The following is a 17498-nucleotide window of genomic DNA, read 5'->3' on the forward strand; positions in this document are numbered from 1 at the left end:
ATGGTATCATCTTCACTCAGGGAGGTTTCTAGCTACTATGAGATGCTCTAGGCATCTCATCCCTTTAATCACTGGCTCTTCCAAGAGCAAGTCCTGGTGAGGAGAAGAGGGAATGTGGTGACATTAATGTTATCGTTACTGTATTTTCCTAGAAAAGGATTTAGTGTCTCCCTATGGGATTCCACTACCTTTCTTATTTAATACTTTGTATTTATTTAATTTAGGGCTGGTTTCCTTTGGTAGTTCATTTTTGTCTTTCCTATCAAATGTGGCATGAATCCTTTAAACAGCTATACCTGTGCCTCATTAAACACTGAAACCTGTGATTTGATTCACTTATATGAATCTCATAAGTGATTGCAGCTTTTACAAGGAAAACTTTAATTTTACTAAAGAGAACCATAGCCCTCCTGGTCATTTACTCACCAAAAATAAATCTTATATTTTTTGCTGACAATTCTCCGGTCCTTCCTGGACAGATCTGACAGGTAAAGGAACATCTGGGATGCCAAATAAAAAGAGAGTGCAAAACTGTACTTGGATTTCTTGCATAAAATATAAAGGAGAGCTTTACACATTTCAGTTCAATCACTCACTAGGGATTAAAATTATTTAACAAGACTTTTCTTTTAATTTTGCTTTTCCCAGGATGCCTTTAAAAAGCCTAGTATTTCCCTTGGCTTTAGGGAAATTGGCTGATGTGGGAAGCCTATTGGGCGTCTTGAATGCTTCTTAGATCTCAAGAATTGCTTTCCCAGTTTTCAGAGATGCCCATCGTGTGACTCTTGAATGACGAGGTTGAAACGGTACGATTCACCTTTGTGTCCCTTACTGGATACAACACAATGTGATATATACAAGCCAGAAAGAAATGAGCTTTTACTCCTGAAGGATTTTATGTATACAACCAGGGGGGTTTTCCAAGTACACCCTTCAAATGAATCTTTTCTCCCATTTGGTTGGATCCCTTCCTCAACTTTTGTCCATGCTCAGCCCCTTCGGACCCTGAGAGCGTTTTAGCGCTCTGTTTTCTTTACTGCTCTCACTTTCTCCCTCCAGAAAGAAGTGTTAACCAACCAAGTATTGCTTTTAGTATGTAGCTAAGTTTTATCTAAAAAGCCCCCTGAACATATATACACTACCAGATGTAAAATAGCTAGCTAGTGGGAAGCAGCCGCATAGCACAGGGAGATCAGCTCGGTGGTTTGTGACCATCTAGAGGGGTGGGATAGGGAGGGTGGGATGGAGATGCAGGAGGCAGGAGACATGGGATATATGTGTATGTATAGCTGATTCACTTTGTTATACAGCAGAAACTAACACACCATTTAAAGCAATTATACCCCAATAAAGATGTTTAAACAAAATAAATAAAAAGCTCACTGAGAAATTTGACTCCCCCTGAAGAAAAAAAATATATATAAAGGAAATTGAGGTGTTGCTGAAGTTGTATTTGGCTCCTGAACTTTTCGCCCTCTCGAAGAGCACCACCTGGCAGAAGTACCTTGGTCCGGATGACGTTCTTATCGCTCTCAATGTCTGGCATGGTGTCGAAGTCACTTTCCTCCACGGAGCTGTCCGTGTCTGACTGGCATGGCTGTCTGCCATCGGAGGAGGACATTTGCCTGCCAGGACTGGAGCTTGACTCATCTGAAACAGAGGAGACTCATCTGCCTTCCCAAACCGTGAAGAACCCATGGAGTCCATCTTTCTCTGCAAAAAGCACAGTGCTGACTCATTCCTGAAAATGCTGTGTTGGTAAAAACCAACTCCTTACCCACAGCACGTGTTCTTTCTCTAATTGCTCCTCAATGGACCTCTAATTTTCCTCTCCTCCTATTTTTATATTTAAATCATCTCTTTCTAGGGCTGAATACATAATATAAAGGCATCTGCTCTGTTAACTATTTGGCTGCAAAAATAATATTATGCTTATATTTCATGTTTCATATTTTAAAATATGAGCATAAATGTATAAACATACACATGCACGTAATTATGTATAGCATCTACCACATGTACGTGTTAGTACCAACACGTCCAGCAGCTATACATTTCTCGTGGATAAAGTATTTGTACACCGAAATCCCCCACATGCTGTATCTATGATTATATAATGGAAACAACATTCTCAGGAAGAAGAATCCTGTGAATGTTTCCCAGAGCAGATGGGAATTTGCACAGCCTAATGAGCACATGAGCAGAGCCTACCTTCTGCTTTATTTCTTCTATTCAGATGGTTAAAAAAAAAAAAAAAAAAACCCTGTTCTTGCAGAGCCAGAAATAAGTCTCCAGCACTGAGCCCACATGCTTCTCAAAGTTACAGAATAACAGGGCAGGCATACAGGATTCCCAGCCCCTCTATGCTGACAGCTTAAGGTGCACCATTCATAGGCCCGCAAGCATCATGGAAGTGTGTGGAAGCGTCAATGCACGCCAACTCTAACAAGACAAGGATCAGAATTCTGACCCTTCAGGCCACTGAACGAGCCCTGGGGGTTGCCACGTGAATGGGTGGCAGTGTGCAGGTTCGTTTATGCAGTTAGCCCAAATGGAAGATCGTTAGGCTTCAGCCGTGTTCACCTGCTGCACAGCCTCAGTCTTCTGATCGCCCTTACTCCACTGAAACCTGAGAATGAAACACCGGGTCAGTTGATGTCGGGCTCCCTGACGTCAGACTCTTGACGCATCTTTCACGCCCTACACTCAGGCTGGGTACGAGAAAATCCCCGAGGGAGTTGATGGCAACCATAGAAAATTCTGCTCAAGTGTGGCTAGCAGACCCAAGAAACGGATCAATAGAACCAGAGAAAATTAGAGCTGGAAGGAACCTTCCAGATCATCGAGCCAATTGATCTTATAAATAAAAGATAATCTTATACGATGACGGCCTTGCCCACTCTCCCAGTTATTAGTGGCTGGAGGGCTCCTTATATCCTATTTGGAGAATCAGGAAACACTTCCATGAATGGACTCATTGTAGGAAATACCTATTGCCCCATAATTGCTTTCGTCAGGGGTGCTGGCAGCAATGGGATGTGACACCGACGTATTTCCAGAGCCTGTTAAAAAGAAAAGCAAAGAGGCAAACACTTTATGTCCAGTTGCCAAAGTGAAAGAACATAACTCTAAATAGTTTGATTTTCTTTTCACTCTAATGTAGGAGCCTGCAGGCCAATTTTATGGTCTGCAGACCAAATCTAGCCTGCCACCCGTTTTTGTATGGCCCTTAAACTAAAAATGGTTTTAAAGTTTTTAAATGGTTAGGGAAAAATCAGAAGACGAAGAGTATTTTATGGCAGGTAAAATGATAAATTTCAGTATTTACATACGACGTTCTACTGAAACACAGCCACTCGTTGAGTACGTCTGTGGCTGCTTTTGGCTACAATGGCAGAGTGGAGCAGTTGCAACAGAGACTACGTGGCCCGCAGAGCCTAAAACATTTACCATTTGGCACTTTACAGAAAAAACGTTGCCGATTCCTGCCTGGCAGTGTTGCAGAATCACAGGAACAAAGGAGCATGGGTCCTGGAATCACTGTGAGGAAGGCCACCGCTGAACATAAACACCAGAAATAAACTTCTGTGATTAAGGGGCTATAATTCGGAGGTTTATTTGTCACAGTCATTAACGGTACCCTAACTATAGACGGGATGAGCCCTGACAGGATGGAAATTACTGCACTCCTTGGAGCAAAAAATAATGACAACGTGAACTAAGGATGTGCAGGAATATGGGTTATTTGGGGGATAGTTCAGAGGTAGAATAGGCATGTCTGTTGCCAAATGGTTGTTGGCAGTGAGAGAAAAACATTCTTTAAGAGGACGCGCCTCAAACTTTTCCAAATATTACATGTGCAAATAGTAAGCGAAGAATGATACTAAAATCATAAACCCCAGGATTTTGGGCATTTTCTGTTCCTGGGAAACCCCCTGGCATGGGAAGTAGACACGTGCGTCGGAGAACGCTTGAGTTCCTCTGCAGCGGGGGGTTGAAATGGTCTGTAGGAGGCAAAGGGTTTTCGTGTGTGTGATCAAAGGAGAAAAAATGGCAAAAACTAAAGTCAAAGCAAGTGAACAAACAAAAACAATCACTGTTTTGTTAAGCGACAACTTCACTAAAAAGAAAAAGCCAGCTGTGTAGGTTTGTTCAGACTTCGATGATTTCTGCACTCTGCCTCGCAATCGAGCAGGACCTGATTTCGATGTAGTCGCTAGTTCTTTTCACCTCGAGGCAACCACAACAACAATGGTTCTGTGATGGACAAGAGCATCGAGATTTTCATGAGCGGTGCTCTTGTTTCAAATCTGTGCACTTCTGGGCTTCCCTGGTGGCGCAGTGGTTGAGAGTCCGCCTGCCGATGCAGGGGACACGGGTTCGTGCCCTGGTCTGGGAAGATCCCACATGTCACAGAGCAGCTGGGCCCGTGAGCCATGGCCACTGAGCCTGCGCGTCCGGAGCCTGTGCTCCGCAACGGGAGAGGCCATAGCAGTGAGAGGCCCGTGTACCACAAAAACAAAACAAAAACAAATCTGTGCACTTCTATATGCACAATTAAATAGGAGACTGGTCAACAATGGATAACGGTATTCTGTTAACGTTTCTAATGTCTAAGACCTTCTTAGAATGCAAAAACCGAAGCATTACCTCCCAAACTTCAAACATGATGGATGCGCCCAGAAGGCAAGCCATATTTCTATTTAACTGTATGGCATTTAGAAAGCAGAATTAAACACAAAATATCAGTTTATAGGACAGACCAAGATGTTCTGGCTGGGAATAAGCAAACATATAAAGTTGTGAATGAGCTCATCTTAATGGGGAGACTTGTTCTGGTATGTTTTTCTCTGCGTGCGGGCCCTTTGCCATCTGTCTGCTTTACTAACTTAGAATAGGATACGCTTGCATGCTTGCCTTTTATATTAATTGCTCCGTGTGAGGAGAAAAACTTCATTTCATTTTGAGCATGCTTGGCTCTTTCAGGGACGTCACATTTATAATTGTCCTGCCCGCTTCCGTCTCCAGACTCAGGAGGTTGGAAGCGGAAGAGGGAGTCAGTAACGCTGTGAACTAGCTGACATGATATTTCATTTTTATGCCAGTTGGCTACCTCTCCCAACGAGTGTCATGCTGTATCTCAAAAGTTGAGGAGAAAATGAAGAAAACCACTAATCTTTGCAGAAGGACGTAAAAGTAAAATTCCTCTAGAAGAAAAAACCGGGCAGGCAAAGCTGGGAAAAAGCAGAGTAGAGAGTCAGGACTAGAGTCTGAGACCTGTTGCCACAGAGCCTGCGGATGGCCTGTGCTCCCTGACCCCTCTGGACTCAGCACGCTGCTTGTCTTATCCCTCCCGGGCCCTGCTCTTTGCTGGGAGGCTGATTCAGTAATCGCTCCATCCAGGGAAGGATCTGATTGGCCATTTGGTTCTTAAATCTGCAAACTTGGCAAGTTCACCAAGCTCCCTCACTTGAGAAAGTACCCTCCTCTTAGGCTGCACCCAGGTTCATGGTGACAGCTCATGTGGTCCCAGAGGCCTGTGAGTCACGTTTCATCTGTCTCTCTTTCAAGGTGGTAACTGAATTTCTGTATAGGCTCTTTAACAGTGATGTGAAATGTGGGTTTTTTCCACTGATAGAGCCACTGGAGGACATGTTTTTAGAACACAGAGCCTTGCCCAGTGCCCTTTAGATTACCACAGAGGCCCCTGTCCTAAGTGCTAAGTGAGGAATAGAGAATACAGTGTCCATCCAGTCACACCGCAGTAGTAAAGTCCCTTCACAGCCTGAAGCTGCTCTTTACCAACACTATTTCCATTTCACCTGGGCTCCAGCCTCTTATCTCCTTCTTTATCCCATGAAGTATGAAAGAACTTCCTTTGCTTTTTAGTTTAGTTGGAGCCAATGTCAACATTTTTCAAACACAACTTTAAAAACTGCAGGCAAATCGAAGAAAGACACATGCAGGGGAGCCGACAGATTTTCCAAATGCAGCCTTCCTATCATTACATAACTAAAACAGAGCTGCCAACAATTTAGCAAGTTGTAGGGACCTGGCTCCATTTCCTCCATCTCAGGCATACCTAGGGTGAAAGCATCAGGCCAAGTTCCTCAGATATCCAGCTCCACGTTGATTGCGGCAGACAGCATGCCAAATCTAGTGGGGTCCCCTTTCTCAAACGCTGCTCCTAGCATTTCTTCTAGGCACTAGCCCCCAGGGCATTTCCTGTAGCGCTAAGCTCCATTAAACTTCTTGTAGCCCCCTTGGGCACACTGATACTGGCCCTTGGGAGACAAAGACACTTCTGTATCCTTGCTCCTCTCTAAAGGTTCCTCCCCTGAATCTTTCACGTTAGCTTTCAGATAAGGTCCCTCACTTGCCTCTGTCTCTTGCTACAGGCTGGTTTCTCCGTGCTCTGTGTCATGTGATTAAGAGTCACTAACTGGTTCCTCCCTAGGGTAGAGCTTATCTTCTCTGCTCTTGTTTGAAGAACCTAGGTCTTGTCTCACCAGTGGTCATGTGTCATCTTTCCCCGTAGCCTCTCAGCATTACATAGGTTCCTTACTTCCTCCTGATTTCAGAGCCCTTTGTGGTGAACATTCCTATTTCCTACTTCCTAACTAAGCTGGGATTTTGTTTGGGTATCCTCCCTCACCTGTGCCTGGAAGCCCATATTTTTAAGTCAGTGATTCTCGGTTGGGGGTAGGGGTGGGGGGAACATTTTGCTCCCAAGAGGACGTTTGACAATGTCTGGGCATAACTTTAGTTGTCACAGGGAGGGAGTGTATTACTGAATTCTAGTAGGTTGAGGTGAAGGATGCGGTTAAACATCCTATAATGTACAGGGCAGCTCCCAACAACAAAGAATGATTCTGGCTGTATTGTCCATAATGTTGAGTTTGAGAAACGCTGGTCCTAGAAAAAGATGACCTCACCCTAATTCTATAAGCAAACTTGATTGATCTGTAAGTAAATAGATTCCTTTGCAGTGACTGGTTTAGCAACAAGTGTATGATCCTCTCTAGGCCAATGAAACATGAGAGAAGTTGCTAGGTGCTTCTGAAACAGTCCTTCCTTCTGGACATTGTCAGGTGAGAACCCATCTCACTACCAGCTTTGGGGGCAAAGCAGAGTCAAGGGAATGGCAGGAAAAAGGACCAGAGCCCCTGGACTCAGTGAATCCTGAAGCCCACCCTTCTGCTCAGCTTCCAGGGAGAGGAGACACTCTTTATTGTTTAGGTATGTTTGAGATAAACTTTGCTGTCACCTGCAGCCGCATGAATCCAACGGATGCATCTTTATTTATTTTTTTGCTCACTCATTCATTTCTGCTTGTTATCTGAAGGGTGCCTCTAGCTCTTAGCTAATTTTCAGAGCCATCTTGATCTTGGACAGTGATTTGGCTCAAGTCCCAGCTCTGTCTACCAGGGCTTCACTGTTCAGGAGACCCTTCTGAATATGAAGTTCCTTTAATTGTCATTGCAGTGATAAAATGACTTCACTCATACAATAAAAAGAACAGAGAATCCATTCACAGAGCACCTATCGGATCCAACCAATCGGGCTTTCTAAGTTCGACTAGGCCTAAATAAGAGCAAAACCTGGAGAGCATCAGAGAGAAAAGGCCGAGATCCAGAGAGAAGACATTTCATTTTAACATATTATGAATAAAATAGAAAGTAGTACTTAGCATTTTAAAGACACTAGAGCAGGTGTTCTTTCATATTCCTTTACATTGGCTGTTGAATGTTATTAAAACCAATTGCCTGGATGCCTGGAAAAATAGACACGTTGACATTAAGGAAGACAAAAGTCAAAGGAAGGCAGGAGAAGCAGACCTCCAGCAGAGGGAGAGATACTCCTGCTGGGTGGGGTAGGGAGTCGCTTTGTGTCTTTCTAACTTAACTGTAGAAAACACAGAACTAAACATCTGCTGCATACCTACTGTATAGCACAGGGAACTCTACTCAGTCCTCTGCGGTGACCTAAATAGGAAGGAGATCCAAAAAAAGAGGGGATACATGTATATGTATAGCTGATTCACTTTGCTGTACAGTAGAAACTAACACAACATTGTAAAACAACTACACTCCAATAAAAATTAGAAAAAATAATCTGCTGCATGTGACTTAAAAATCAAGTCTCATTCCATCATTCCTTTTCCAAATGATCACTGTATGCCAAATAGCTTGTGAGCACTGAGTAACTCATGCTGATTTAGGCTTTTCCAAAAATAGGACACTTACAAAAGGTGCAAACTTCCAGTTATAAAATATAAGTAAGTCCTGGGGATGTAATGTACAACATGGTGACTAGAGTTAATAATACTGTATTGTGTATTTGAAAATTGCTAAAAGAATAGATCTTAAAAGTTCTCATCACAAGAAAAAATAGTATAACTATGTGTGGTGATAGATGTTAATTAGATTTCTAGTGGTGAGCACTTTGCAATATATACAAATACAGAATCGTGTTGTACACCCAAAACTTATACAATGTTATATGTCAATTATATCTCAAGTTTTAAAAATAAGGACATTTAATTTTTTTTAAAAGATTTAATAAAAAGATCAAGCAACTAAATTCCTTTGTTCAAATCCTCAGAGTGGAAGAAAGGGCATATTACAATGGTTGGATAATCAATTACTCTGGATTTCCCAAAGTTATAATACTGTCTTATACTTGCTGGTCTCAAATACTTCAGTTTTCTAGATCCTTGAACAAAAAAAACCCTCTATCTCAATTTGGGAAAAGTAAGCTCTGTATTAGATTTGACACAATAAATTCTTACCATTGTTCACAAGTCAGCTCTGTGATAAGACAGATATGAACAATTTATGTCCTAGAAAACATTAAACTCCTTAAAAAGATGAATTGCTGACAAATGGGCTGTGGACAACTATGAGGAACTCTCCGAACAAAGGCTCTTAGTGTGAGCTCCATATCTCAGTAATTATCAAGTGTGTAAATTGGTTCTCACTGGCTCTGCTTTCTGTAGGAAGACTGCAGATTAGACCACTCTGTGTGTGTCTGTGGGGGGATAGGAATCAATAGAGGGTTTGGGAAATCACAAAAGTCAGAGAGACAAAAGTACCAAATGGAATGTTGCCACATACTTGACATCAGTTTGAATTGAAACCAGGGATTTTTCTTACCGTCACTGGAACCAAAGCTTCCATCAATGGACTTTCTCTGAAACCTGCAAACAAGCACATACACATGCTCCTAAGACCGCAAAAACGTCAGCATTTTCCATTTGTTCCCTATAGACTTTGTTGCAGATTTGTCTGCTAGGATCTCTTAAAAATGGGCCTTTGGATGTGTAGAAATCGGAACTCTGATACATTGCCGGTGGGACTATAAAATGGAGCAGCCACTTTGAAAAACCATTTGACAGTTCCTTAAAAAGTTAAACCTAGAGACACAATATGACCCAGCAATTCCACACCTAGGCACATACAGGCATACATATATTAAATTCATTAAGTTATTTCCATATTCATTTATTTTCAGATAATTCACATGCCATAAAATTCACCCTTTAATGTGCACAATTCAATGAATTTTAATATGTTCACAGAGTTGTGCAATCATCACTATTTTCTAGTTGCAGAACATTGTCATCATCACACAAAGAAATCTCAAACCATAGCAGTTACTGCTCTTTCTCTAATCCTCCCAGCCCTTGGCAATCACTAATCTACTCTCTGTCTCTATAAATTTGCCTATTCTGGACATTTCATATAAATGGAATTGTATTGCATGTGGTCTCTTTGTCTTCTTTCACTTAGCATAATGCTTTCAAGGTTCATCTATGTGGTAGCATGAATGAATACTTCAGTCTTTTTATGGCTGAATAATATTCCATCGTATGGATATATACCATGCTTAATTTATTTGTTTACACTTGATATACATTTTGATTGTTTCCACTTTTTAGCTATCATGAATAACACTGCTATGAATATTTGTGTACAAGTTTTTGTGTGGATATATGTGTTAAATTCTCTTGGGTATGACCTAGGAATGGAAGTGCTGAGTATGAGGTAACTCTGTGTTTAACATTTCTTTCTAAACTGTTTTCTACTGTAGCTCAATAGCAGGAACTAAATATTTTACATTCCTATTAGCAATGTACAAGGTTCTAATTTCTCTACATCCTTGCCAACTCTCGTTATTTTCATTAAAAAAAATTTATTATAGCCATCCTAGTGGATATGAAGTGATATCTCATTGTACTTTTGATTTGCATTTCCCTGATGGCTAATGTTGTTGAACATCTTTTCACATGCTTATTGGCCATTTGCATATTTCTTTGGAGAAACATCTATTCAATTTAAAAAATGCCTATTTTTAAATGGGGATATTTTTCTTTTTATCTTTGTGTTGTAAGAATTCTTTACCTAGTTTAGATACTAGACTCTTACTGGATATATGATTTACAAACATTTTCTCCAGTTTTGTGTATTGTATTTTCACTTCCTTGATAATGTCCTTTAAAAACACAAAAGTTTTAATTTTGATGAAGTCCAATTTACCTATTTTTTTCTTTTTTTACTTGTGCTTTTGCTATCGTATCTAAGAAACTATTACCTAATCTAAGGTCACAAAGATTTACACCTATGTTTTCTTCTAAGAGTTTTATAGATTTGGCTCTTTTATTTAGATCTATGTTCTATTTAGAGTTAATTATTTTTATATGTTGTGAGGTAGGGGTACAACAACTTCATTCTTTTTCATGTGGATACCCAAGTGTCCCAGCACCATTTGTTGAAAAGAATATCCTTGTTCCATTGAATTGTCTTGCTACCCTTGTCAAAAATCAATTGACCATAAACGTAAGTGTTTATTTCTGAACTCTCAATTCTGTTCCATTGATCTGTATGTCTTTCCTTATGTCAGTGTCAGAGTTTTAAATATTGTCACTTTGTAGTTAGTTTTGACATCAGAAAGTGTAAGACCTCCAGCTTTGTTCTTTTTTTTTTTTTTTCATGATTTTTTTTCCTATTCTGGGTCCCTTGCATTTCCAGATGAATTTTAGGATCAGTTTATCAATTTTTGGAAGAAAGTCAGCTGGGACTTTCATAGGGATTGTGTTGAATCTATAAATCAGTTAGGGGAGTATTACCACGTCTTTTAGTTTATATTGCTGCTGTAACAAATATCACAGTCTTAGTGGTTTAGAACAATACAAATTTATTATCTTCAGTTCTGGATGTCAATTCTAAAATGAGTCTTATGTGGCTAAAATCAAGATATCAGCAGGGCTGTATTCCTTCTGGAGAATCCAGGGGAGGATCCATTTCTTTGCCTTTTCCAACTTCTAGACGTGGCCTGCATTCCTTAAGTCATGGCCCCTTCCCCCATCTTCAAATGTATTACTCCAACCTCTGCTTCCCTCATCACACCTCCTCCTATCTTTGACTCTCTTGCCTCCCTCTTATAAGGACCCTTGTGATTACATTATACCCACACAGATAATCCAGGATAATCTCCATAATTTTATCACATCTGCAAAATCTCTTTTGCCATGTAAAGTAACATATTCACAGGTTCTGAATATTAGAACATGAGCATTTTGGGGGGGCCATTATTCTGTCTACTATACCATCTTAATAATATTAAGTCTTTCAATCTGTGAACACAGGATGTCTTTTCATATATTTAGGTTCTCTAAGTTCTTTCAAGGATGTTTTGTAGTTTTCAATGTACAAGTCATATTTAATTTCTTAAATTTTTTCTTAAGTACTCTATTATTATTTTTGATGCTATTGTAAATAGAATTATTTTCTTAATCTCGTGTTTGAATCGTGCACTGCCAGTGTATAGAAATACAATTGATTTCTGTATATTGATCTTGTATCCTATAATCTTGATAAACTCAGGGTTTCTTTTTGGAGGTGATGAAAATTAGACAGTGGTGATGGTTGTGCAACTGTGAATATACTAAAACCACTGAATTTTTAAAGGGGGGTGAATTTTATGGTCTATGAGTTATGTCTTAATAAAGTCATTATTTTTAAAACTGGGTGTATCAAATGTAAATGTCTATCAAAAATTAAAATGTGAATTGCTCTCTTCCCCCCAGATAAGCCTCCCTTTTGGACATGAAGTTGGAGTTGGGGGAGAAGGGAGAAAAGTTGGGGACTACATGTGCCTGTGCTTTGGTACGTGTTCTTGTTTATTTCCAAATGGGGGTTCTAGAAGTTGCACACCCCTGATCCTGGTATGTTTGGTGGAAGGACTTCTCTTCATACCTCTTTTGTTCCTAGACACAGCAAACCCATCCCTGCCTCAGGGCCTTTGCTCTTGTTCTCTGCCTGGGCCACTCTCTCCCCAAATCCTCACATGGCTGGCTCCTACTTGCCATTCAGGTCTTGGTCCTGAGAGGTCTTCCCTGCTGAACAAATCAAATCTAAAGTAGCTTCCCCAGTCCAATCATTCTCTGTCCCACCACTGTGTTTGTTCTCCTCCTGTCACTAGCTGAAATTATTTTATTAATTGCTTGCTTATATGTTTTTCCTTTGTATAATGTAAGCTCTATTAGAGCAGGGATCTAGACTGTCTTGTTCACCACTGTATCACTAACCTTTGGGACAGGGCCTGGCACTCAGGAAATGATAACTAAATATTTGTTGAGTGAACAAGGCATATCATTAAGGAGAGCAGTTACAATTGGGTCTGACTGTTCTAGCTGGCAAATGAGGCTCTAGGGAAGTCCCTTTAAAAAAACAATTTTAGTGATATTAACTAGCAAGCAATTATATGAACTCATAAAAGATGATGTGTTTGGACTGTGTTTGTATTAACAGGCTTTAACCACATTTGCCCTAGGTTTTGGAGCTGATAAAGTTCTTAATTAGAGGAGTTAAATGATTTACAAAGCTAGGGTGAGGCAGGCAGTATCGAGTGAACAAACAAAAAAAGAGTAATTGAGACCTATGCTAGATTGATTGAAAAATGGCTATACCTCATCTTGTATCTAGCTCCTTCAATCAAAAGTGGAGTCTGTGTCTTTACCTCTTGCAGCTGGACTGGCCTTATCACTTGTTTTGGCCAATAGGAAGAGGGGGAAGTGATATTATGCCACTTTTGAACCTACCTCTTAAGGAAGCCTTGCACTCTTCTGCTGTCTCTTTTGGAGATACAGTAGGGCTAGGCTGCTGGAGGATGAGAGGCAAAGTACAGCTGAGGCCAGTCTAGAAAAGCCAGCTCTTCTCTGACCTGCCAGTTGATTTCACTCTATGACCACACCCAGCTGAGATCTCTGAGCCTAGTCCAGATTAGCAGAACCATCCAGCTGACCCATAGATTTGTGAGCAAATGTAAATATGTATTGGAGTTTTTATGGTTGGAGTTTTTGGAGTTTTTATGGTTGATTTTTTGTGTGTGTGTGGTACGCGGGTCTCTCACTGTTGTGGCCTCTCCCGTTGCGGAGCACAGGCTCCGGACGCGCAGGCTCAGCGGCCATGGCTCACGGGCCCAGCCGCTCTGTGGCATGTAGGATCTTCCCGGACCGGGGCACGAACCCACGTCCCCTGCGTCGGCAGGCGGACTCTCAACCACTGCGCCACCAGGGAGGCCCTTATGGTTGATTTTTATGCAGCATTATTGTGGCAATAGATAACTAATACAGGAATCGAGGGAAGAACGAGTAATCAGGATCATGTAGTTTGAACTCAACATCTGGCAGGGTAACTGAGAGGAAGGAATAAGAGACATGTATGCAGGGCTTCCCTGGTGGCACAGTGGTTAAGAATCTGCCTGCCAATGCAGGGGACACGGGGTCGAGCCCTGGCCCAGGAAGATCCCACATGCCGTGGAGCAACTAAGCCCGTGCACCACAACTACTGAGCCTGCGCTCTAGAGCCCGTGAGACACAACTACTGAAGCCTGCGCGCCTAGAACCTGTGCTCCACAACAAGAGAAGCCACCGCCATGAGAAGCACGCGCACCGCAACAGAGTAGCCCTTGCCTGCCGCAGCTAGGGAAAGCCCCTGCACAGCAACGAAGACCCAACGCAGCCAAAAATAAATTAATAAAATAAATTTTAAAAATAAATTGATATAGATATAATATAATTAAAGAAAAAAAGAGACATGTATGTAGTGCTTGACCCAGGGGGGTCATTGCAGGGGCTCCATAAATACTTGCTGAATGAATTGGAGCTGGGGGTGGGGAGGGGAATGGAGTTCAGGGTTGAGCCAAGAAAACATAAAAAACAAAAAATAGCATAAAAACACTTTGAATTCTTAGCTCCCTGAGGACAGGAGCCATGTCTCTAATCATTGTTTTCATCCTGATCTCATAGCATGTACTGCGAACCCCACATGTATTAGTAATAAAGAACAGGGGGCTCAACAAGCAATTGGCATTCTGCTCCAGGACTGGCTGGCTTCACTTGGTTTTGTAGAAAACTTTGTTATTTCTGCTTAGTTCAATGAAGGAAGAGTTCTATTAGCATTTTCTCTCAGTTTATTCCCCTATTTAGATGCCAAGTAGTTCTTATGTCTCCAGATTTCTATTTTCAGTTTGCCTATATTTGGAAAGAATCTGTGCTTGTGCAGTTGGCAGTAGCAAAGTAATCTGGCAGCCAGAGGTTTCAACAGAGCCTACGCCACAACTTTCAACAGCTGTGCTCGCTTCAGCAGGCTGAATAACAACTTTAGAGAGATTGATATCCAGCTATTAATTTCTGTCTGTTTGTACACTGGTTATATCTGCTAGGTAACTAAAGAGGTGAAACCTATTTTCTAAAATCTAGAACATCAGCGGTAGAGACAGCCTTCCTAAGAGAGGCAGAAAGGATGAACTTCTTTTCCCATGATGCTGTAACTCATCTGAGTCAAAACTGGCAGCTTTTCGGACCCCTTTTCAATCAAATTCATGCTGGGGTTCCAGGTTTTTGACCTGGTTTCCTTGATTAGGACTGCCCTCCTTCACATGCCCTGATCACTCCAGACCCATCTTGTCTGGGCCGCTTAAGAGCTAAGGCTCTGGAGCCAGGCTGCCTGGGTTCAAACCCAGGCAGTGAATTCTTGGTCAAACTGCTTAACCTCTGAATGCCTCAATTTCCTGAACTGTCAAATAATGCTAATACTACTACTTGTTGTGGGGCTTTAGATGAGATAGTCTACTCAGAGTGCCTGGCAAAGAATAAGTGCTTGTTCAGTGTTAGTGATTATGATCTGATAAATTAATGAGCTGATAACCAGTTAATGTATGTATACTTTCCAGGTATAATATTTGCCTGTAGACTGGAGATTTTGTTTTTAATTTTTTATTTGAAAATAATTTCACATTTATAGAGAAGCTGTAAGAATAAGAATGGAATATAGAAGACTCATGTATCATTACCTAGATTCACTTATTGTTAGCGTATTACCCCCTTTGCTTTCTCATTCTGTCTCTGGGTGCGTATGTGTGTTTTCATATACATGTATACGTAAAAATTTTTTTCTGAACCTCTTGAAAGTAAGTTGCATACATCATGAACTTTTGTGCCTAAATATTTCCAAAGAATAAAGATACTCTCTTCCATAACCACAGTGTAGTTGTCAACTTCAGCACATTTAACATCGATATGATAATCTTATCTAATCTGCTGTCTGTTTTACAGTTTTGTCAATTGACCCAATAATGTCCTTTATAGCATATTTTTCTTCTAGTAAAAGAACCAGTCTGAGATCAAATATTGTCCTTAGTGGTCACATATATTTAGTCTCCCTCAATCTGGAACATTTCCATAGCTATTTTTTGTCTTTCGTGATACATTTTAATAGAATGTTCATCATTTTGAGTTTGTCTAATTTTTTCCTCAGGATTACATTAAAAATGTGCATTTCTGGCTGGAATACTGCATAAGTGATGCTGTTTCCTTCTCAGGGCATCACATCTGGAGACACAGAGTGTCCAACTTTCCCTTGGTCATATTAATTTTTATCACCCTGTCAATAGTCTAATTTCCCCACTGTATAGTTACTACTTTTTCCCTTACAACTACTAAGCGATTTGTGGGGATACACTTAAGGCCGTGCAAATATGTTGATCCTCATCAGATTTTCCTGCTAGTTTTAGTATTCATTGATGATTCTTAACCTGATCTATGCAAAATGATGATTTTCCAATTCCAGCACCCTCTTCTTATTTACCAGTCAGTGTTTGGTGTTCTGCTGTAGGCAAGAGTCCTCCCTTCTAGGTCAGTATTTGCTAATGGGTCCTGTCCCTAATGTGTATCTATTTTAGTAATTTTGTTGAGTTTATTAAATGTATATCTGTAAGAATTTTGGTCTTTCTTTCCTTCCTTCCTTCCTCCCTCCTTTTCTCCCTTCCTTTCTTCCCTTACTGATATGGATTCATGAATTTCTATTTTTCTCAATGGTTTATAATTCACTATTCTCCTTAATTGTTTTGGTTCTCAAATTGTCCCAGATATGGTCAGTGGGTTTTTGAAGTCAGTTTCTCAATTGCAAAGCTTCATAAAAGTCACAGAAGGGAGTTATGTTTTGAGTCAGAGGTAGGCCTGTATCACTGAGATAGTTGTATCACTGTGGTAGCCTTGAGGTTTTTCTCCAGATGAGACTAATCTTGCCCATTAATCTGAAAACTCTATACTGGCTTTGTTTTCTTTACATTCTCAAGAGGAGAGAGAACATTTGTTTGTTATACCTCCTGCCATTCCTTTGTAGTTGTTTTACAGAGACCACGACAAGCTATGGAATTCTCAAGGTTCAGGCCTGCTCTGAGATACAAGGAAAGACTGGTGCTCTTTTCACTGGGGGCTCCAAACTCTTGGGAAGGGAAATTTCCAAATTACAGCATGATTATCTCCTTTTTTTCTCTCGAGGAACATTTTACTGTAAAATTGATGCTACAACAGTAAGAAAGCACCTGGTAATGTAGTGTCAAAGCATATTTATTACTCCTGCTACTTATTATACCTCAATATTTATTTTAGGCATTAATTGTACTTTTTGATGGAATGTTTAAAGCTGTTTCTAAATCTCCATGTTAGGTAGAACTCATTTCTTACATTCCATAGGATCTACATTAAGTATTTTCTGGTCTAAAAATTACCGAAGCTATCTTTCTGTTGAAGTTTCATTAACTATGAAAATAGCTAACACTATCAGCACTTACTCTGTGCAGGACATTGATGTAAACACTGCAGTTATACTGGTCTATGAGGTAAATTATTATCTCATTTTACAGATGGAGAAACTTAAGCACAGAAAGTTTAAGTAACTTGCCCAAGATCACACAGTTTGTGGCTAAGGTAGATTCGAATCCAGTTAATATGGCTCTAAAATCTAATGTGCTAATCACTAAGCAGAGACAGGTGAAGGGGGTTGACATTTCTTGAAACTCTTGACATACCTGATATAATGAACAAATGCAACAAACAGGCATCCCAAGTAGAAGGAGAAGAAGATGAGGAAACTGAGAAGAATGGATTTCACATAAACAGATCCTGAGGGAAGAGAAAGAGCTTTGGTCAG

General features: G+C 40.6%; 1 protein-coding gene across 6 annotated transcripts in view; it reads right to left on the bottom strand.

The window, feature by feature from the left end:
• The window catches only part of SIDT1 (SID1 transmembrane family member 1), an 88370-nt gene that overhangs the window by 24620 nt on the left and 46252 nt on the right, over positions 1-17498 (bottom strand). For 4 of the 6 annotated variants that reach the window (XR_007477590.1, XR_007477589.1, XM_004272052.3 and 1 more), the window contains exons 9-13: positions 17377-17470; positions 9156-9199; positions 2991-3062; positions 1505-1650; positions 427-500 (exon numbers count right to left, since the gene is read on the bottom strand). Coding sequence is in view for 4 of the 6 variants with exons in the window: in XM_004272052.3 (XP_004272100.1) it covers positions 427-500; positions 1505-1650; positions 2991-3062; positions 9156-9199; positions 17377-17470 (430 nt within the window). In the remaining 2 variants the exon portion in view is untranslated. Of the gene's footprint in view, positions 1-426; positions 501-1504; positions 1651-2583; positions 2630-2990; positions 3063-3450; positions 8140-9155; positions 9200-17376; positions 17471-17498 lie in introns of those variants that run through there. The other 2 variants (XM_049710317.1, XM_049710316.1) reach the window with 2 other exon arrangements.

The sequence above is a fragment of the Orcinus orca genome, chromosome 5 (assembly GCF_937001465.1).
Source record: "Orcinus orca chromosome 5, mOrcOrc1.1, whole genome shotgun sequence".
NCBI classification, from domain to species: Eukaryota; Metazoa; Chordata; class Mammalia; order Artiodactyla; family Delphinidae; genus Orcinus; species Orcinus orca.